Source organism: Chiloscyllium punctatum, chromosome 7 (assembly GCF_047496795.1).
Source record: "Chiloscyllium punctatum isolate Juve2018m chromosome 7, sChiPun1.3, whole genome shotgun sequence".
Lineage (NCBI taxonomy): Eukaryota > Metazoa > Chordata > Chondrichthyes > Orectolobiformes > Hemiscylliidae > Chiloscyllium > Chiloscyllium punctatum.
Genome location: NC_092745.1, coordinates 62,028,289 through 62,051,684, shown reverse-complemented (window position 1 = coordinate 62,051,684; position 23,396 = coordinate 62,028,289). Strand labels below are relative to the sequence as shown.

General features: G+C 38.4%; 1 protein-coding gene and 1 non-coding gene across 2 annotated transcripts in view; one reads left to right on the top strand and one right to left on the bottom strand.

Moving 5' to 3' along the window:
• The window catches only part of LOC140479722 (dual specificity protein phosphatase CDC14A-like), a 179,161-nt gene that overhangs the window by 126,043 nt on the left and 29,722 nt on the right, over positions 1-23,396 (top strand). The window contains exons 11-12 of the mRNA XM_072573774.1: positions 6,577-6,739; positions 19,615-19,730. Of these exons, the coding sequence (XP_072429875.1) occupies positions 6,577-6,739; positions 19,615-19,730 (279 nt within the window). The remainder of the gene's footprint in view (positions 1-6,576; positions 6,740-19,614; positions 19,731-23,396) is intronic.
• On the bottom strand, positions 2,122-2,245 carry LOC140480184 (U6atac minor spliceosomal RNA). Its single transcript, XR_011961208.1, has one exon. It is a non-coding gene; the product is annotated as a U6atac minor spliceosomal RNA (small nuclear RNA).

The window sequence follows — 23,396 nt, the reverse complement described above, 5'->3', positions numbered from 1 at the left end:
AATGACTGTGACACTTTATTTGGAAACATACATTTTATCAAAGTTTTTTTAAGGGTTTTATTGTTTGAAATAAACTGTAATTTTTATATTAGTGTAATGATGTTATCTTCACTGGCATCTCCTGTATTTTCGCTTTTTAGTATTGGTAATGTTAACAAATCTACACACACTCTGGTATCACATATTCCACAAAATATAAAAGCATTGGTCAAATATAACTTGTGATACTAGTTGTGAAAAACCATTGTAAAGATTTGCTCAATTTGTTTGAAACTCAGCTTATTGTGAATCACGTTGTCTAGGGATGTTCTGTGAAAACTTTTATTGATATTTGCTACATTACTGCATGGAATGGACGTAAAAGAAAAGTGATATCCAGATTGGTTTAAAGGTCTTTTCAAGTTAATTTTCCACCTGAATGTTTAGTTATATCATGTGGCATTATACTGACAAACAATACATCTTGCAATGTGTTCTCCTTGGACTGTGTAACTGTATTAAAATAGGGAATCTTGTCAAAAGATTTGTCAAATTCCAAATGAAAAGACTTTGACCTTGTGCATCATGCTTTCTGTCTGTTTAATGAGACAGTAACATTGGTGCACATATATTTATTTTGGCTTCAATATTCACTTGAGTCAACTTGATCGATTTCTGAACTCTGTCAATTTTAATCATTACATTTAAATATTGTGCAGTTTCTCATTTTAGTACATTACATTAACTATTTAACCTTATGATAAATTGTGCATTCTTCTTTTGCTATTAGTTTCCTGAATTGCTATGCCCTCAGTGATTGTCCAAAATACCAGAATTGAGGTTTAAATATTGCAGTGCTAGTACCTAATCTTTGTCTCCAGGTACAGTTTAAGCAGGTTTCTTCGAAAATTGCAGTCAGCAATTTGCATTTCTTTGTTGTGTATGTCATGTCTAAACATGACAGCTTTAAGATTGGACACCTGGTGGTTAGCCACTGTTTCGTAGTGCCATATTCTGGATTTTTCCATTAGTATTTCAGACCTTGTCCTGACTGTGACCCTTACATTAGTAGTAAATTGGTTGGAAAGAACTTGGAAATATTCTAAAGAAGGGTCACTGGACTCAAAACATTAATTCTGCTTTTTCTCCACACATGCTGCCAGACCTGCTGAGTTTCTCCAACAATTTCTGTTTTTGTTTCAGATCCTCAGTATCTGCAGTTCTTTGATCTGTGTTGGAAATGTTCACGCTTGACTTGATTTTATTTACCACTTTGCTTATTTGAGCTGTGTGGGAAATTTAAATATTACAATTATACTGTAACAAATACATGTTTTATCTCTTTACTCTCAACTCTGTCTCATCCTGCTTTCTTGCATTTTAGAAGATAATCACAACCTCTAGTTGTACTTTGTATAAGTAGTTTGGATTCATTATTTTAGAACTTAAAAATATTGAGTTGTTTATTTAATATGAGCTATACTTTGTAATTAGAGATTACTTTGCTTAGCATTACTTTGAGTGCAGACTTACTCAATACCATGGCATGTTGAATAAAAAAAACTGATTTATTTCTATTACAAATTATATAGAAGAGATACTAGTGTGGTGGTAATGTCTTTAGACTAATAAGCCAAATATATTTAGCTATGTTGAGGATATTTGATGCAAATCCTACCATTACAGATGCTAGATTTTAAATTTCATTAATAATCTAGAATATAAAGCCAGTCTAATACAAAGCTAACTATTGGTAATTGCTAAACTCATCAGGATCACTAAATCCTTTAGGAAAGGAAATCTTCCATTCTTTGGTCTGGCCTATGTGTGACTCCATATCCAGAGCAATATTGTTGACTTTTAACTGGCCTCTGATATGGCTTAACAAGCCACTCATTCAAAGGCACGAATGGATGGGCAACAAGTGCTGGCCTTGTCAATGGTACCTGCATCCTACCTAGGAATAAAGAAAATAAAATTCTCAAGAGAACATGAATTGCCACATTTTAAAAAAAGTTTAACCTATTTTTCTAATCAACCTGTCCAGAGTTGTAATTACATACTTCTGGAGCAGTTGGGACTTGAACCTGAGCCTCCTGGTTCAAGGGTAGGGACTCTACCACTATGCCACAAGAGGACCCCAAAACATGGTGAGTTGCCACTGAGTAAATGGCAATGCCTTAACCATTTGTGTGTTGTAAGTCCACTAGGATCCCTTCCATCTGTATCAAAGGGAGTGCTAACATATTCTCCTTTCATAATGTTTCCAAATATACAAATATACATTTCTAACTTTCCTTCAACATTTATATAGTTTGAATAATACAGGTGATGTTCATGTGCATTACTTTTCCCTTTTAAATCAAAGCTATCAACTTGGAAAACACATAGGTGGCACATAAAAGCGGAAGTATTTTAAGAGATTTATTGCATCTTTTGATTTTATATTCAAGATTTGTTATGTTCCATTGTTTTGTGATTTTACTCATTTGTTTCAGACTCTTTCCATCTGCACTGATACATTCAAGGCCCCTCCCAAGGCTTTCTCCTCCTGATGAATTTCAGTTTGTTTGACGATATATGCTCTCTACTTTGGTACTGAGGCTTTCAGATATTGGAGTAACTCTTCCCCTAGATTGTTAAACCAGTTGAACACCCCTAAAATTAATAACTGTTTGTACAAGACTTACCTCCATGTAGAGGTCCATATGTACAATATATATAATTGTTTTATATAGTGCTAGAGTGAAATAAAATAGGTGTGTATTTTCCTGAATTGTTGAGGAGATGAGAGATGATGGCCTGCTGATTGAGAAATTGCCAAATCCATCATTAAGTTTTCTCATGGAAATCAACTGATCCTGACCTGGATGTTGAGATCTCTTTCACTGTAGGTTAAAATAGCTATCGAAATATCGTATCATGTTTTGTGACTTCATTGTCATTTTACTTTATCCTTTCTCCTGCTTTCATTTACCAGGTATGAATGTTACACATCATCCCTGTTTAACATTACTTCCATCCTTTATGTGGTTGTAAATCTGTTTTTTCCCCTCCTATTCTCAGTGGTGTCTACACCTCATCTCACACACATCCTATCTGAGTGTTCCTTTCCCTAAAGAGTAAAGAATGGATGAACATGCAATAGGAACAGACTGCAGAAAGTATGAGAATTAGGAGGGAGAGAATTAATTTCAGATACCTGATCCTAATTGATTTGAGGGTTTTTGAGGACAGAGAAGGAGAGATGTAGCTGGTAAACCAGAGATTCAAGTAATTACTTAATATTATCATCCATATGTTTAGTTTGTGCTGAACATGTCAATTTGGCAGGAATGTGCATGTGCAGTGTTGGGGAGGAGGCCAGATTTCTTTCAAAAAAATAAGTATTTGCTTCAGAATTAAGCACTAGTATGCTTTGTTCGTGATTTCAACATTCATTGCCTAATTACATTTCTTGTACCAATCCTATCGCTCATCTTCCATCTGATATCTTGGCTGCAGCTATCTTTTCTGAAGAGTCTGAATATTTTCTGAAGGAAACTCACAGTAAAAATGTTTAATGCAAGAGAAGTATTGACTGATTTTTAATTTCAGAAACCTACCACTATGCTGATCATCTCAAACCTGGAAATAAATTCATAAAAAAGTAGTAGATGAAGATGGCTGTTAATTGCTTACTTTGATTCACTGGTGAGAAATAGAGTTGGTTCTCTTTAAATAATGCTTCCCAAACATTTTCCAAGTGTGACACTATTTTGGGACTTGAAAACCTTTGTGAGCAGGGGCAAGTGGGAGGGGAAAGATGTTTGAAAGCAGGTTGATGGGATTGGTTATTGCTGCCTTGGACCTAATGACCCCATTTAGAGTTCTGACCCCATTTTGGGAAGCTCTGTCTTAAAACAAATGAGAAAAGTTTGAATTGTGTTCTCCTCTCCCCTACTCCCCCACTCCTAACCACAGCCACACTCCTCCACTCCCAAAGCATGTTAAAAATATATAAACTGTTGAACACATTTCTTGTCATTCAGTTAAACAAAAAGACATTCACAAAATACCAGATAAGGAAATTAAACGCAGAGTAGTAAAAAATAACTAATAATTAAGGAGAATTATATCCTAAGTTAACAAATGTAGCTGTGTATACAAACCATCAAGCATTCAACAATGAAGCACTCAACTTGGATGAAATGAAGAAACAAATATGAATGGCTAGCCTACCATTATAAGGATAATCTGGGCAAGAGATTGCAGTTAATCAATGTCACTAAAATATTCCCCAAGAGAAATGAACTATTTTGCGTCAGAATTACACTGATACAAAAATATCAACATTTAACTTCATCCAAAAAAACCTTCTTTGTTAAAGAAAAAGCAATACTACAAAACTTAAACCATTAACATCCATATAAATGTGCAAAAGGCCTAAGGGTAACTTATTTCCAAGTTCTCTTCCAACAGACTCTACCAGTTTGGCAGACTCTACCAGTTTGGCACATAATCGCCAATTGAAGACTACAACAAGAATCTGAAAAATACCAGTTCCAGAATATGAAGAGCACAGTATTCCGAAGCTTGAGGCTTGCTGCGAGTTTGCTGACTGCAGTTTTCACAGGCAAATGAACTCACCAATCTGAGTCTCCAAAATACTGCAAGGAATATAGTTAAATTATTAGAAATAAAGATTACAAAGTAAATCAAGTTCAAAATCTCAATTCTGCTGAATTACTGTGGATATCCTGGAAAAGTACTGGTGTCTCCACTAAAATACATGATTTGAAGGCTAATTTTTCAGTGTGATATTGGTGTTAGCTAATATTTATCATCTGTAATGTAGAAAAGAGTAAGATTGAACTTTCTTGAATGCTGGTACAATATCTCTTAATTTCTTGAGGGAAGTGTACCTCGTCTGCTTGTTGTAACCATGCCCAGATTGTACTGTGCACACATTATTTTAATTCCAGTTACATAGCTACACAGAATTGATCCAGCTACTTCCCACTAACTGTGTGCAAGATGTTTTCTATGAACAAAGGTAAATGTGTCAAATATTTGTACAAACCTCTATTAGTTTACCACAGACTCTGACAAAAGGCAAGGAAACTCCAGTGGTGAAAATCTTTAGAAACCATGGGTTTACAGTCACCTGTGCCTTGCGGCGCTCCACTTGCCATCTGTCAAGTTTAATTGCTCATGTGCTCCAAACTATGATTGTAATTAGGTAATAAAATGAATCACATTGCAAGACTTTGTAATGTAATTTCTAATGATAGAGTGATTCTGTGCTTAAACTGTACTTGTTGAATAATCCCAGATCTGTTGGGCATTAAACTTAATGACAATTTCAGTTATCAGTCACGTCACAATTTAGCTCACTTGCACTCCCTAGAATCTGCTATATATATATATATATATATATACAAGGCCCAAATATGTCCATGTTTTGCAACTTTTTGTATGACATAGAACTGTCCCATTGTGCATTGTCCATGTCAGCCCCTAAACAAATTAGTTGAGACACCAGCCAGTCAGTACCATTTTCTTTGTAAGATAAATTGTTGATTCCTTTTGCAGTTTGGTACTCTTGCATCTGTCCTGGTGATTGCAAAATGAACACCCTTGACAACATGCTTTTTTTTTGCGAAAAAGGAAGTTGGAAGTTACACCTGTCTAATGAGGGAATAGTGAAGTTTAAGAAAATGATGAAGTTTCCAATAATGTTGCTGTTTGTTTTGAGTATACTGGAATTCAAGCAGAGTTCCCTAGACATTAATGCACACTTCTACTGCTTAGCATTCCGTCTAATTTTCTTTCCAGGTGCATGGGACTCTGAGGCCTGCACATAACTGCGACTTTGGAACATAAGTCAATGCTGTGATTGGCACCTTGGACCCCACAGCTTAGACAGGACAGTGCTGCTGAACCTAATTTTATTAGCTGAATTTTAGATCTTGACAACTAAATCTATAAATCATTATTCAAATTTTTGAACTTTCGTGTTAGATGCATTCTTTCTTACTTTTGAGTTTGAATGCGTTATGTTTTTGAGATATAGGATCCTGCCTGATTTTGAATGGAGGCTGAAAATAGTTCAAAGTAATTGTCATTGTGACTTCCAGCAGCATTTGATCTTTATTTCTTCGCACCTTCTTCTTGAAGGTGGAGGCTAATTGGAATTTAGGCATTGCAGCCAAGTTACTGATCTTAACGTTCTACTCTATCATGCAAACATAGTTGCACTTTGTTGAGAATGCAAAGACCTGGTAAGCTGTACCTTAGATCTGGTACTAAGAAAAGTCTCTAATTCTGCTGAAGTGAGATTATTAACAAAGTGAGCCAAGGTTCTAGTTAAATGATAGCTGTGCATGCACATGAATACTCAAAAAACTTGGCTATTAACCAATGGTCAAAAAATGAAAGTGTCCGTGGAATTTGTTGTAGGCTTCTGCCTATGTGAATTTAATCACTTTAGGATACTGAGGGACAGCACAAAGCTCTTTTAAACTGTACATATATATTCATTTCCAAAGTTTTTTTAAAATATAAAGATCAGAAGAATAATGAGATTCAATTTTGACCTCTTGAATTTGTCTACAGGAAGCAAGGCCACATGTGGCTTGAAGGTGATATTTATAGGTCCTTGAAAAAACGGCAGAGTACCGATAAAGAATGCACTGGATTATCCCGGATCATTTCTGGCATTGATAGTCTTTCACTTGGTGGAAGCATGAAAATGCATTCCATAGATAAGACAATAGAGGTAAGGCTGTTCCTTTCATGACCACAATCATGACAAATGTTTACTCTCTTCTCATCAATAACAATGCAATGAAACTGACCTTCTGGTTCTTTTTAAGAAAAGTCTGTAATTTGGAAACTGGTAGACAAAATGTCTGCTTAAAAATTTGCAATTCTCATTTTGTATGGTACTGCAACTGCAGCATTCCTTTACGTGTCGTTCTTGAGATATGTGAATTATAGCAAAGCCAGTGGATTGTCACCATGATTGCATCAGTTCTTTTTAAAAAGATTACTGGTTTGCTACACATGAAGGTGAGTTCAACGCCTTCTGCTGTGGCAGATTTGCTGGAGAGCTTTTAATAAGATGCATGATGGGTAGGAACCTCGCCACTTTCCCATCTCCTCCCCAATTAATTCTGTAAGGGAAGATCAGACTATGTAGGAGTGATGATTTATTTGTGTGTCAAGGTCTATTGCATTTTGTACTCTAATATTTTATTAAAGATGTATAGTCATTGCAATATATATTACACTGTAAACTCTCCAGGCTTGAATGCTTGCGTCCAAGTCACATCTTATCAAACCTGGAACTAAATTCATAAATAAGTATTTTCTGGAATTCTTCACTAGATGAGGGCATCGCTGGCTAGGCCACCAGCATTCATTGCACATCCCTAATGCCCAGAAGGCAGTTAAAAGTGAACCACATTGCTGTGGCTCTGTAGACACATATGGGCCAGATTAGGTAAGGACGCTGGTTTCCTTCCCTATGGGATTAAGAAATAATGTAGTTAACAAGTGTGTCGATCAGATAAAAATATCTACCTCAGACATAAAACAATGACAACTAGAAAGCCCTAAACAAGGCACACATATACACGCAATGTCTACGGCATTTTGTACTCGAATATCTTAGGACGTGTAGTCATTGCAACATGTATTACACTGTCACCTCTTCAGACTTGAATGCTTGCATCCAAGTCGCATCTTATCAAAAGTACAATTCCAAAAGAATGGAAGGCAGAAAAAGGCAGAAGATGGAGCTTCACAATGTCAGTTTCTGCCAGAAAATGCAGCACAAGGTCATGTTTAAACACAAACTAGAATTAGCACAACCAAAAGGGAAGAGTAGGGTAACAATAAACATTTAGTATTAAAAGCTGAGTATGTCCCCGTTTCCAGAAGTTTGGCAAAGCATTACCAGTTTCGAAAACTTTTGATTTTTAATTTTATTTGATACTTAGTTCAGCTAACCTCTCTTCCTCGGTCAACCATCTTGTCACCATCTCTCCTATCATACAAATTGTTGCAATGCTGTGAGTGATAAGTGAATTATGGGCCATGCTGAAACAAAAATCAGATCAATGGTATTTCACATTTCTGGACTGGAGAGATTAAAGTGCACTTCATTCCTCTATATTGAATTGGAGCAATGTAGTTAATGTTAGACCTTCTGCAGTCTCTTGCAATCCTTGACACAATTTTTGTCACTTCTATGTGAGCAGAAAATTTCAGGATTATTCTCCCATTTCTAAGTACAGAAAATTAATGACTGGTAGGAGATTGGGTGAAGTCGTAAAGGAAATCTTTTAAGAATGCTGGGAATTGACAAATGATGTTGCACTGAACCTGTGTCCTTAACTTTAATGCCATCTTTAAAAATGACTTAGATGAAAAAATAGGCATTCTTTGTCCAGATTTGTAGATTACCCTAAACTGAGGGCAGAGTTCCATAACTGAAGCCTTAGGTTATGGATGGACCAAGTTGAGTGGGTAGAATTGACAATTGGCTCTGAGAAAGGAAAATTAAATTTTTTCTTGTGGACGCAAGTTGGTGCTGTGGAGGAGCAAGGAAATCTTCATCTGTATACATGTCACACAAATCTAATGCACCATTACAACAAAAGCTAATTGAATGTTGACATCTTACCTTAAAATAGTTATAAAAATTGCCAATTCCCAGCTAGAGTACTATATTTAATATCAGGCACCAAATCTCATAAATATATTTCCATTTTGAAAGAGGTACAGTACAGGATCACCAGTACATTTAATACCAGTGCTTCATCTGTTGTGTTGTAAGGGCAGGTTAAATAACTTCGTTTTCATGTATTCAAAGTTTTTGAAATGTTGAAAGCATTCTATAAGATGGCGTGCAGAAGCTAACATCTCAGTTGTGTTCAAAGAGAACAAAATATTGAAATTAAAGCCAGACTATTTCAAAGTGAAATCAGGACCCACTTTTTCATGAGCAAATGGAACAGTGAAACAGCCCCTTTCCCACAAAGGCTGTGTATGTAGTTCAATTTAAATTTTCAAAGCTAGGGCATAGGGAAAAGGCATGCAAATTGTGTTTAGGATACCAATTAGTTATAATGTAATAGCAGCTAGTCTCGAGGAATTCCATGGTATGCTGTAGTTCCTGTATTTGTGTATGTGCATTATGCATCATTCAATGCATCTTTCATTTCAGGAAATTCTCCTTTTCCTTTCTGTTCTCTAACCATCTCAATACATTATAGTCGTCTTAATTCTGTATGCCTTTATTTTGTTATCTTTGTTACAGTAGCTGTCTTGATCTGATGATGTATCTTTGTGAACACATCTTTATTTGCACCAGTATTTCCTCACTTAAGAGCAATAAGCTGTATGCACAGTTTTTGAATGTTCTTTTGTGAGCAGTATGAAGTGAATGTAATTTGCACACTATACATTTGTGATGTTTATTGGTCTGTATTTCATTTATGGGATAAAGCTGGGTTTTTCAAAGTAGAATGCATTTGATTTATGTGTCTCAATGGTACATTTTTTTGGAACTTCAAATGCAAATATTGTGCATCTATATATTTTTGAAATGTACCTGCAACATTTGCTTAGCATTCTTTTTGTGTAATCTGACTGACATTGGTTATCAGTTGTACAGGATTCAATAATGAAAAGAATGCATATTAGTCTTTACAATTAACTCGTAGAAATGTTGCATGTACTTATTATTAGAACCAAGTCATATAGATTTTGTCATTAGGAAAGGAGTTTTGTGGTGAAATAAATTTGAGCATATAACTGATTATTAGGACATTAATCTTATATCACAGCAGTCAAACATGTAACTATCATTGCCACGTTGTTTTTGAATGGCACTCTACAGCATTCAGAAGCAGCAATGGTGAGGAGGTTGCAATGGTTTCAGTTTGTTCTTACATAGAACATAGATAGAACATAGAAAAATACAGCGCAGTACAGGCTCTTGGCCCTCGATGTTGCGCCAATCCAAGCCCACCTAACCTACACTAGCCCACTATCCTCCATATGCCTATCCAATGTCCGTTTAAATGCCCATAAAGAGGGAGAGTCCACCACTGCTACTGGCAGGGCATTCCATGAACTCACGACTCGCTGAGTAAAGAATCTACCCCTAACATCTGTCCTATACCTACCACCCCTTAATTTAAAGCTATGCCCCCTCATAATAGCTGACTCCATACATGGAAAAAGGTTCTCATGGTCAACCCTATCTAAACCCCTAATCATCTTGTACACCCCAAGTGCCTCAGCCTTTCCTCATACGATCTTCCTACCATACCAGGCAACATCCTGGTAAACCTCCTCTGCACTCGTTCCAGTGCCTCCACATCCTTCCTATAGTATGGCGACCAAAACTGCACACAATACTCCAGATGCGGCCACACCAGAGTCTTATACAACTGCAACATGACCTCAGGACTCCGGAACTCAATTTCTCTACCAATAAAAGCCAGTACGCCATATGCCTTCTTCACTGCACTATTTACCTGGGTGGCAACTTTCAGAGATGTGTGTACATGGACATCAAGATCCCTCTGCTCATCTACACTACCAAGTATCCGACCATTAGCCCAGTACCCCATCTTTTTGTTACTCTTACCAAAGTGAATCACCTCACACTTACCCATATTGAACTCCATTTGCCACCTTTCTGCCCAGCTCTGCAGCTTATCTATATCCCGCTGTAACCTGACACATCCTTCCTCACTGTCAACAACTCCACCGACTTACTTATCATCCGCAAACTTGCTCACCCAACCTTCTAGCCCCTCCTCCAGGTCATTTATAAAAATGACAAACAGCAATGGTCCCAAAACAGATCCTTGCTGATTGTGAGAGTGTGAACAACTGCTTTATTATAATAAACACAGATGGTGGCTAATAGCAATATAATTTTGATCGAACAGATCAAATTACATCTTTTTGCTGTTTTATAAAGCTAATTAAATTTCGTCAAATGTACATTTAAATATTTTGTGCTAGTAGATATTGCCATGTTGGTGTCCTACTTGGAATACTTTTGTGAATTAATTAGTTGCACATTCCTATTTCTGCATTTAATATTTAGAAGTTATTCAGTTTTACCCTCACATATTTTCAGAAGTTGCTGAGCAGCACACACAGATAAGGAAAAGGAGGGGTGGAGGATAAAAACTTGTAGGACTTCAGCAATGTTGGGATTTTTTTTAAAGAGGTGGGTAAAGTTAGCATCTTTAAAGGAGAGATCTTTAAAGGACTGTACCTGATGAGAAGTTACTGTTAACAGTATCTGCTAAGAGGTAAAAACAATGACTGCAGATGCTGGAAACCAGATTCTGGATTGGTGGTGCTGGAAGAGCTCAGCAGTTCAGGCAGCATCCAAGGAGCTTCGAAATCGACGTTTCGGGCAAAATCCCTTCATCAGGAATAAAGGCAGTGAGCCTGAAGCGTGGAGAGATAAGCTAGAGGAGGGTGGGGGTGGGGAGAAAGTAGCATAGAGTACAATGGGTGAGTGGGGGAGGGGATGAAGATGATAGGTCAGGGAGGAGAGGTTGGAGTGGATAGGTGGAAAAGGAGATAGGTAGGTAGGACAAGTCCGGACCCACCTTCCTCTAGCTTATCTCTCCAGGCTTCAGGCTCATTGCTTTTATTCCTGATGAAGGGCTTTTGCCCAAAACGTCGATTTCGAAGCTCCTTGGATGCTGCCTGAACTGCTGTGCTCTTCCAGCACCACTACTCCAGTATCTGCTAAGATGAGAACAGGGAAGGAAAGTTAGATTGTCAACAGTTTTGGTGGGAATAAGGTTAAGGGATTAGGAGTTAGATCTTGTTGGCAAAATGAGCTTGGTGACCATTTGTAGAGAGTTAAGAGGGAAGAAAGAGAAAGATGTCGGTTCAGAATCAGGCCATTAGGTACCCTTATGGGGAATTTCTACTTTTGGACTAGAGGGAGTGAATCCGCTGTGCAGATAGCCTCAATTCAAGAATAAAAACAAATCCGTTGGTTCCTTGAATTTGTAATTAGAGCTAAGAGTAGAAGGAAGGAACAGGGCAAAGATGTTTATAGTAAAGAAGAGATGCTAGACATTATCTTTACATTTCCAGGAAGACCCTAAAATAATAAGCAGTTTTGGCAATGATCCAGCCAGACCTGGTAGTTGTATAAATTTTTTTAAGCTTTTGATTAAGAATTATTTAGAGTGTATTTCATTAGTATAAATAGGCTTGTAGTATTAATTATTGCAAGTCAGAAACTGCGTTACAGTCTAATAGAAAATAAGTCCACAGCTGGCAAGATGTGCACACTCTGTAATTTCTAATGTTAGTTAAATAAAGGGATTCTTATTTTTATCATAACAGATTTGTTACTGCCAGTGTAACTTAAATTCCCAGTTGGTCTCAAGATCTTTATAAAAATCATTTTAATGAGAAAATTTATTTTCCACCCAGATGAGGTAGCATGTAGCACATATGCTACTTTGAGCACCACATTTGGTATAAATAGAGCATGTGTCATTGTGATAAGACTGTTAAAGAATTAAAGGCAGCATAATTTATGCACTTAATATTTAAACTCAGTGGCTTTATTTTCTCCCCTATCTGATAGTGATTCAGATTAAACTTACAAAATGTTTTTGTAAGTTTAAATTGCATCAGCTCAGATAATATGTTTACACTTTGAATTGGAAGGGATGTAAATTTACAAAAGTAGTTTTATCTACATTCTTTCTTCAGTTGTGTTCAGAATTTGATTTTTAGAGGTCACAAGAATCTTTTATAGTAAGAAGTTATTGATAAGTGTCATTTTGATCAATATCCAACTACAAAAGATTTTGATATGTCATGATGGTACTGCGCAGAAAGGGGATTTTGGGAAGACCACTGACGATGTTGGCAGACATCTTGAGTTTTTTTGAAATTAAGAAGAGGGTAATTGGGTCGGTGGTTGAGGAAGAGTTTCATTAATTAGAGAAAGTTGAATATTTTTGTATTGAGAGAGGAGGACTTTGTAGAAAGCTAACAATGGAAAATGAGAGGATAGGATGCAACCGGAGGATGCATAACTAGTCTGAAGTTCATGGAGCAGTGTGAAAACCATGAGGGTCATACAAATTTCAAAGTATTGCCTGATGAGTGTGTGAACATTTGTCTTGGTGAGTTATGAAAAGGTGAAATGGTGCAGATAAAGATGTGAATTGCAGATCTTGGGCAGTTTTCGTGTTACTCTTAGGAGGGAATTGATCAGAACATTGATAAAATGGATCTGGAGAACACCAACATGTTTTGGCTGTAGTGGGGATGACATAAGGATAGAGATTGATGCACAAACACGAACATCTCTGTTCTAAAGTCTAGGATAGAACAAGATTCAAAATTTGCAGCCATCTGCTTCAAACAGAGCAAACGGCTGAGTAAGAATCTTGAGTAAGAACATACTGGAAACTTAAAAAGGAACACTTTTAGTTTTGTCAGTTGAACATGATATCTGTGATATGGGCTGGTGGTAAGATAAAACTCACCATCCTATACCGATGTTAATGTTGACGCTAGATCTATGGAAAATAATATAATTTGAAGACCAAGAATGGGAATGAGTCAGATTGGGAGTCTTTTAGATGGTTATACATAGTGAAGGAATAATTGTAAATGATTTAGTTAGTGTTGTGATACATAGAGAATGCATCCATGTGAGCCTGGAAAAAGAATTCCTGAAGGAGCATCATCAATTAATACTATGTAATCAAAGTTTGGGAGAAGATTTGTAGCTCAGGTGCTCGTTGTTGTGATTCTGTTCGCCGAGCTGGGAATTTGTCTTGCAAACATTTCGTCCCCTGTCTAGGTGACATCCTCAGTGCTTGGGAGCCTCCTGTGAAGCGCTTCTGTGCTGTTTCTTCCGGCATTTATAGTGGCCTGTCTCTGCCGCTTCCGGTTGTCAGTTCGAGCTGTCCGCTGTAGTAGCCGGTATATTGGGTCCAGGTCGATGTGTTTGTTGATAGTCTGTGGATGAGTGGAATTCTGATATGCAAATTAATTTACAGTTTTAGACTAAGGGAGTTGCACCTAATCTGTGCCATTGGCATAGTTAATATTGTCTTCATCCTTATTGTTTTATGTGACCATTTGGAACTCGGTTAACAATTTATTTAAATATACAGGAGAGGTGCCTGTTTTCAGACAACCCTTCAGCAAAGGATGATGTGGAGCTTGTGCTCTGAGATTCATTTGTTAGCCTGTTCTCAGTCTCTCACCAAAGACCTCTCCAAAATTCCAGCCTGTCTAATCTCCACTTGTAACCATGCAATTTCTGACCTCATCTTATTTTCTTCCCCCAAGAAACCACCATGTCCTGATCTCTTCATGTGGGTGCCAATTTGTTGATTGGAGCTGGGGGTTGGCATCCTGACTTGGAGTGGTCACTCTGTGGCACGTAATGCAAAATGTGATTCTGCCATATTATTACATGTAAACACAGGAACAGGAGTAGCCCACTTAGCCAGTCAGTCCTGCTCCTCCATTTCAGTTAGGTCATGGCCAATACCATTTCTCTATTTCCCCTGTTGTCGTTAGTCTCTAGAAGTCTATGACCAAGGAGTGGCAGATGGAGTTTAATGTAGAAAAATGTGAGGCACTGCATTTTGAAAAAGCAAATCAGGGCAGAACTTGGACACTTAATGGTAAGGTCTTGGGGAGTGTTGCTGAATAAAGAGAACTTGGGGTGCAATAATTTCTATGATTCTATGATAGAGACCTTTGGGTGCAGGTTCATAGTTCCTTGAAAGATAGATAGAATAGTGAAGAAGGTGTTTAGTATGCTTTCCTTTATTGGTCAAAGCATTGATTTTAAGAGTTGGGAGGTCATGTTGCAGCTGTAAAAAACATTGATTAGGTTACTTTTGGAATACTGTGTACAATTCAGGTCTTCGTGAAGGATGTTGTGAAACTTGAAAGGGTTCAGAGAAGATTTACAAGGATGTTGCAAGGTTGAAGGGTTTGATCTTTAGGGAGAGGCTGAATCGGCTCGGGCTGTTTTCCCTGGAGTGTCGAAGGCTGAGGGGTTGACCTTTTATAGAGGTTTATAAAATCATGAGGGGTATAGATAGTGTAAATAGACAAGCTCTTTTCCCTGGATTAGGGGAGTCCAGAACTAGAGGGGATAATTTTAGGGTGAGAGGGAAAAGATTTAAAAGGGACCTGAGGGGCACCTTTTTCACGCAGAGGGTGGTGCATGTATGGAATGAACTGCCAGAGGAAGTGGTGGATGCTGATACAATTACAGCATTTGAAAGGCATCTGGATGACTAAATGAATAGGAAGGATTTTGATTAGATTAGATTACTTACAGTGTGGAAACAGGCTCTTCGGCCCAACAAGTCCACATTGACCCTCAGAAGAGCAACCCATCCAGATCCATTCTCCTACATTTACCCTTCACCTAACACTACAAGCAATTTAACATGGCCAATTCACCTAACCAGCACTTTTTTTTTGGACTATGGGTGGAAACCGGAGCACCCGGAGGAAACCCACGCAGACACGGGGAGAATGTGCAAACTCCACACAGACAGTTGCCTGAGGCGGGAATTGAACCCGGATCTCTGGCGCTGTGAGGCAGCAGTGCTAACCACTGTGCCACGGTTTAGAGGGATATGTGCCAAGTGCAGTCAAATGGGACTAGCTTAGGTTAGGATATCTGGTCGACATGGATGAGTTGGACTGAAGGGTCTCTTTCTGTGCTGTGCATCTCTATGTTTCTATATTGATTTGCCTTGAATATGCTGCATAGATTTGAAATTGTAAAGCCAATAGGGTAGAAAATTTGAAAAATACACCACTACCTGAGTGAAGAAATTTCTCTTCATTTCTGTATTGTATGGCAAACTCATGTCCAGAGATTATGTCCCCTGGTTTTAGGCCTAAAGGTAAAGTCGCCATAGTCTGACTGGACCATAGAGTTGCTTATCCATTGAAGAGAGGGATGACTAATGATGGCTTAATGTTAGGGTCACTATCCCTTGGGTGAGGGGGCAAGGTTGAGAAGGGGGCGCCTTCATGTTAACCTCAGTCAGTGCAGAAATTGAACCCACACTGTTGGCATCACTCTGCATTGCAAGTGAACAATCCAGCCAACTGAGGTTTTGTCTACAACCCCTTAAGTTCCCTCTCCCTATATGATGTAAGATGCACTGAAGATGTAGCTTGCAACAGTAAATTATGACTTGTTTTATAAGTCTTCAGTGTTGTGGTTTGATATGTACCTCAAAAACATTTAAACACACAACCTAATTTTCAAATGGACTATGAAAAAAGTGCTATTTGCAATTTTTAGCTTTCTGGATGTAGGTTGGTTTTCAGACGTTTCATCACAATACTAGGTAACATCTTCAGTGAGCCTCCGAATATAGACTGCTTTCTATTTGTGTTTGAGTTTCCTAGGGTTGGTGATGTCATTTCCTGCGGTGACATCATTTCCTATTACTTTTCTCAGGTGGTAAATGGGATCCAAGTCAATGTATTTGTTGATAGAGTTCTGTTTGGAATGCCATGTTTCCAGGCATTCCAACCGGAACTCAGTCAACAAGCACATTGACTTGGATCCCATTTACCATCCCCTGAGAAAAAGAATAGGAAATGATATCACCGCAGGAAATTACATCACCAACCCAAGGAAATTCAAATATAAATAGAAAGCGGTCTGCACCATTCGGAAGCTCATTGAAGATGTTATTCAGTATGGTGACGAAACATCCGAAAATGAAGCTTCCAGCTCAGCAAGCAAACCTACATCCAGAACATCAACCTGAGCTACAAATCTTCTCAAAACTCGCTTCTAGCTTTCTGTTTAGAGATTTGAGAAAAGAGGGATACCATTCTCAGTGTTACCATTTATAGTTGGAATTTACTGGAGCTTTTTTTCACCATATTTGTTAATAATTTAGATAAAGAAATCTAAATTTGCACTCCAAGTTTATGAATGACCTAAGTGCCTGACAAAGCAGTAAACTGTGTAGATGGGAATAGAAAGGTAGAAGGACATAGTGGTGAAACTGGTAGATGCAGTTCACCTCCTTTGGATGTGAGAATGATGAATTGGATTATTTTCTTTATGATGAGAGACTAGAAGCTATGGAGCAATCAAGTGATTTGATCCAGATACATATCACTACATGCACAGGAGCAAAAGAAATAGTCTAAAGAACAATTAGAATGTTAGCCCTGGCATTGGGATACAAAAGTGAAGAAATGATGCTTTCATTAAGCAGATTGTATTTTACCACACCTCAGTCCATTTTTGAGCTCCTTTCTACTAAGCCTGTCATCCTCTAAAGCTGTGCTAGATCCTTGCTTCTTCCACCTTATATAAGCTGCCTTCTTCCTTTTGACGAGATGCTCCTCTGTTCTCGTCATCCAAGACTCCTAAATCTTATCCCTTCTTGCCTGTCTCAGAGGAACAAATTTATGCATCACTTGCAACAACTGCTCTTTAAACAGTTTCCACACATCTGTGGTGCCCTTTCTGTACAACAATTGCTCCCAATCTGTACTTCCCAAAGCCTGTCTGATAGCGTCATAATTCCCTTTTCCCTAATTAAATATCTTCCCATGGCTATGGTATATGTGAGACAGTTGTGGTCACTTTCACCAAAGTATTCTCCCACCATGAGATCTGACGCCTGTCCTGGCTCATTGCAGAGACCAAATTTAAAATAGCCTCTCCCCTTGTCGGCCTGTCTACATACTGAGTAAGGAAACCTTCCTGAACACACCTGACAAAAACAGCTCCATCCAAACCATCTGCACTAAGGAGGTTCCAGGCAATATTGGGAAAGTTGAAGTCTCTCATAACAACAACCCTGCTACGTCTGCATTTTTCCAAAATCTGCTGGCCTGAGTTCTTTGATTTCCCTACTGCTATTAAGGGGTCTGTAGAAAACCCCCAATGAGGTGACTGCTCCCTTGCTGTTCCTAACTTTCACTTATACTGACTCAGTAGACAAAACTACCTCGACAACCTTCATTTCTCTTTTATTATTGTCATTGGAGTGTGCATGTGACTAATTTTAATCAGAATCCTAAACTATGCAGATAAGTTAATGACTTATGCTTTTGTGTATTGGTTCTGCATTCTAATTCAGTTTTTAAAACTCAGCAGCAAGTGAACCTTTTAAGTGACACGTATACTCATGCCTCTAAATCTTTTTCAACTCCATCCCTATTTTACCACCGTTTATTGAACAAGTGTTATTTTCTTGTTGTATTAAATTACACTGCCCACTGTTCTACCGACTAGGTATTTTATTTTACTAATTAGGTAATGGACAATTGTTTTAGAGCTGAATTCAGGTTTTTGTATCGCAAAATGGTGAGTAATTTTGTAGACAACACCAAAACTGGTGGCATTGTTGACAGTGAAGAAGAATTTCTAAGATTCCAAAGGGATCTTGATCAAATGGGTCAACGAGGTGAAAAATGGCAGATGGAGTTCAATCTGGATAATTGCAAGGTACTGTACCGCATTTTGGTACAACAGACAAGGATAGGGCTTATACAATTAATGGTAGGGCCTTGGTAGTGTTGTAGTTCAGAGGGACCTAGGAATACAGATACATAATACTTTTGAAGTTTGCGTCACACACAGACAGGATGGTTAAAAAGGCATTTGGAATGCTTGCCTTCATTGCTCAGACCTTTGAGTATAGGAGTTGGGAAGTCATGTGAAGTTATACAGGACATTGGTGAGGCCTCTTCTGGAGTAGTGTGTCCAGTTCTGGTTGCCCAGTTACAGGAAGGATATTATCAAGCTGCAGAGGGTTCAGGATGTTGCCTGGTGTGGAAGGTCTGAGGTATAAAGAAAGGCTGGATTGGCAATTTATAAAATAATGAGAGATTTCAACAGAGTTAATGGTCATTGTCTTTTCCCTAGGATGGGAGATTTCAAGACTAGAGTGCACATTTTTAAGGTGAGAGGAGAGAGATTTTAAAAAAAGACGAGGTACATCTTTTACACCCAGAGTAGTTGTGTGTGGAATGATCTTCCTGAGAATGTGGTGGATGTGGGTATAATTACAATGTTTAAAAGACATTTAGATAGATACATGAATAGGAAAGGTTTGGAGGGATATGGGCCAGGAGCAGGCAGGTGAGACTAGTTTGGAATTATGTTCAGCATGGCCTGGTTAGACTGATGGGCCTGTTTCTATGCTGTATGAGTCTGTGACAACTGGATTGAGGGGCTGACTGGAATATTTATGTTTCAAGTTTAGCCCCTTCTATCAAGGTCTTTTGTTCTGCTATCTTTACTCTATTCCCTCATTCCACATTTCAGTGCCTGGTGTTGCTCTTTATCATAACTGCAATCTTAAATCCGTGAATATTGCTGTAAATGATCGGCTAGTGCAAGAAAAGGACTAAAATATTTGTCTGCAATTATTCAGTTATCTGCTTTCTGTATAGTTTTATTTCTCCCTCTATTGCACCCCAACCTCACCCCCAAATGTCTTCAACACTGTTCAGTCACTTCTTCGTAAGTTTTAATAAGTGGTATGTTTTCTTTGCATTTAAAAATCTCTCTCCAAATGTATGGAACATTTAATTCCATTTTTTCCTTTAAAGAACAATTATACAGAAGATGGAAGTCCAGCAACAACAAATTATATGACTCAGGGAGATAAACTTCGTGCCTTAAAAAGTAGGAGGCAACCACGATCAGCAACAACAGGAACACTAAGGTAACATTACAATTTGTACATTACAAAATTATGTGGAATAAAAGAACTTGAATGGAAATTAAATAATTAATGTCCCTAATTTTTCCCAAATAGACTTTTACCTGAAGAATTCTGAATTTCTTATTGGCATTTGTAATTATTTTGTATCAAGCTTCAGAGCAGCTCTTTTTAGAGCTGTCAAAAATACAATTTTGGTATTAGTTATGAAATGCTCTTATCTTGCTATAAAAAAACAAATACTGGAATGCAAAACAGTTCCTTTAATCAAACTAATAGTCTGTAGAATCTAATACAAACTAAATTTAAGTGCAACCGTTTCAATATTTTATGGAGTTACATCAGTGGGCAACAGAGAAACAAGCCATTTGACTGAACTGGTCTATGCTCCATTCAAGGTTTCTGTCACCCTACTTCAGTTAGCCCTATCAGCAGATCCTGCAATAGACTTGTCTACCAGTTAAATGCTTCAATGCTTTTTACATCATCTAATCCCCTACAGTGGATTAGATGATGTAAAAGAAGGGGAGTAGGGATAACCCTAGTAACTATAGGCCGGTGAGTCTCACTTCTGTTGTGGGCAAAGTCTTAGAGAGAATTGTAAGGGATAGGATTTATGAACATCTGGATAGGAATAATGTGATCAAGGATAGTCAGCATGGTTTTGTGAAGGGCAGGTCGTGCCTCACAAACCTTATTGAATTCTTTGAGAAGGTGACTACAGAGGTGGACGAGGGGAAAGCGGTAGATGTGGTGTATATGGATTTTAGTAAGGCGTTTGATAAGGTTCCCCATGGTAGGCTACTGTAAAAAATACGGAGGTATGGCATTGAGGGTGAGTTGGAGGTTTGGATTAGGAATTGGCTGGCTGGAAGAAGACGGAGGGTGGTAGTTGATGTTAAAGGCTCATCTTGGAGTGCCGTTACTAGTGGTGTTCCGCAAGGATCTGTTTTTGGGACCATTGCTGTTTGTCATTTTTTTATAAATGACCTGGAGGAGGGATTAGAAGGTTGGGTGAGCAAGTTTGCGGATGATACAAAAGTCTGAGGAGTTGTTGACAGTGAGGAAGGATGTGTCAGGTTACAGCGGGATATAGATAAGCTGCAGAGCTGGGCAGAAAGGTGGCAAATGGAGTTCAATATGGGTAAGTGGGTAAGTGTGAGGTGATTCACTTTGGTATGAGTAACAAAAAGATGGGGTACTGGGCTAATGGTCGGATACTTGGTAGTGTAGATGAGCAGAGGGATCTTGATGTCCATGTACACACATCTCTGAAAGTTGCCACCCAGGTAAATAGTGCGGTGAAGAAGGCATATGGCGTACTGGCTTTTATTGGTAGAGAAATTGAGTTCCGGAGTCCTGAGGTCATGTTGCAGTTGTATAAGACTCTGGTGTGGCAGCATCTGGAGTATTGTGTGCAGTTTTGGTCGCCATACTATCGGAAGGATGTGGAGGCACTGGAACGAGTGCAGAGGAGGTTTACCAGGATGTTGCCTGGTATGGTAGGAAGATCGTATGAGGAAAGGCTGAGGCACTTGAGGTTGTTTTCATTGGAGAAAAGAAGGTTTTAGGGGTGACTTGATAGAGGTGTACAAGATGATTAGGGGTTTAGATAGGGTTGACCGTGAGAATCTTTTTCCACGTATGGAGTCAGCTATTACGAGGGGGCATAGGCTTTAAATTAAGGGGTAGTAGGTATAGGACAGATGTTAGGGGTTGGTTCTTTACTCAGCGAGTTGAGAGTTCATGGAATGCCCTGCCAGTAGCAGTGGTGGACTCTCCCTCTTTATGGGCATTTAAGCGGGCATTGGATAGGCATATGGAGGATAGTGGGCTAGTGTAGGTTAGGTGGGCTTGGATCGGCGCAACATCGAGGGCCAAAGGGCCTGTACTGCGCTGTATTCTTCTATGTTCTAGTGGAACATTAGCATTGTTGAATGAGGAAATTTCTCTTGGATTCTCAATTGGATCAATTAGAGACTGTGTCTTACATTTATGTCCTCTGAGTTTAAGAGATCCCCTTAATTAGAACCTTTGCTGTACATTTTTTGTCAAAACCTTTCATAATCTTACAGATCTCTATCCTAGTTTTGAAACTACCTTTCCAATTCTCTTGAGTCCAAATCATTAATGAACGATTCCTATGGAACACCACTTCCTACCTCTTGCCAATCTGAGTAATTACCGTTAGCCCTGACGTTGGTTTGTAGTCAGCTTGCTATCAGTTGTGCTACTTTGGCCGCTAACAACTCATGATGTACCCTAGCCATGAATTACTATGTAGTATAGGTTTATAGTTCCTTGAAAGTGGAGTTGCAGGTAAGAAGGGTAGTGAAGAAGGTTTTTGGGATACTGCTTTATTGGACAGTGCATTGCATATGAGAGTTGGAAGGTCATGTTGCGGTTGTACAGGACATTGGTCAGGCCAGTTTTAGAATACTGCATTCAATTCTGGTCTCCCTGCCATAGGAAAGTTGTTGTGAAACTTGAAATGGTTCAGAAAAGATTGACAAGGATGGTACCAAGCTGTGGAGGGTTTGAGCTATGGGGAGAGGCTGAAGAGACTGGGACTGTTTTCCCTGGAGCTTCAGAGGCTAAGGGGTGATCTTATGGAGGTTTATAAAATCATGAGTGGCAAGGGAACTACAGTTCAGTTAGCTGAACAATAGCAGTAGGAAAGGTAATGTTATCTTCTCTCTAAAATGTAATTTAAAAAAGAGGAAGCTGAAAAATATAAAAACAGCATGGATTTCAAAAGAAAAGGTCAGACTTGACTAACCTGATAAAATTCTTTGAGGGTGAAAAGACAAGGTCTTTTCCCTAGGGTAGAGGAGATCAACATTAGAGGGCATTGATATAAGGTGAGAGGGGAAATATTTGAAAGGGACATAGGGGCACTTTTTTCACACAGAGGGTAGTGTGTGTATGGAGTGAACTGCCAGGGAGGTGGTGGAGGCTGGTACAATTGCAACATTTAAAAAGCATCTGGATGGGTAGATGGGTTTCGAGGGATATGGCCCAAATGTTGGCAAATGGGACTAGATTAATTTAGGGTATCTGGCATGGACAAGTTGAACTATGCAGTTGATTTCCGTGCTGTACATCTCTGACTCTGTGCCTTGTTAAGAGCCTTTTGAAAATTCACACTGTCTAATCTGTGTTGGTTCCTCAAAGAATTTAGTAAGGTTAGTCAAGCCTGACCTCTCCTTTTGCAATCCATGCTATTTTGATATTTTTCAGCTTCCTCTTTTTTAAATTACATTTTAGGGTGAAGACAACATTACCTTTCCTACTGCTATTGTTCAGCTAACTGAACTGTAGTTCCTTAGACTTGTTCCATCTTCCTTTTTAAATATAAGAATACTAGAAGTTGAATCTGCATATTCATCCTGTGAACCATGCCTTTGTAACTTTTCTCTCCTATGTAATTCATATTCATTTAAATCACTGATATAAATGAGTATTAGTCACTGGGATGTTCTTGAAATACAGTTTGTCAGCATTTTTGTGTTTCTTCTCATTGTGCTGTATCCATTCTATGATCTTAAACTAAGAAGCCATTTCATCCATGATGTCCATGCCAGCACTCTACAAAAACCACAGGAATAGCTTTTCTCCATCTAGTGTGTCCAGGCTCTCAATAATTTGAATATTTTTATCACACCTCCT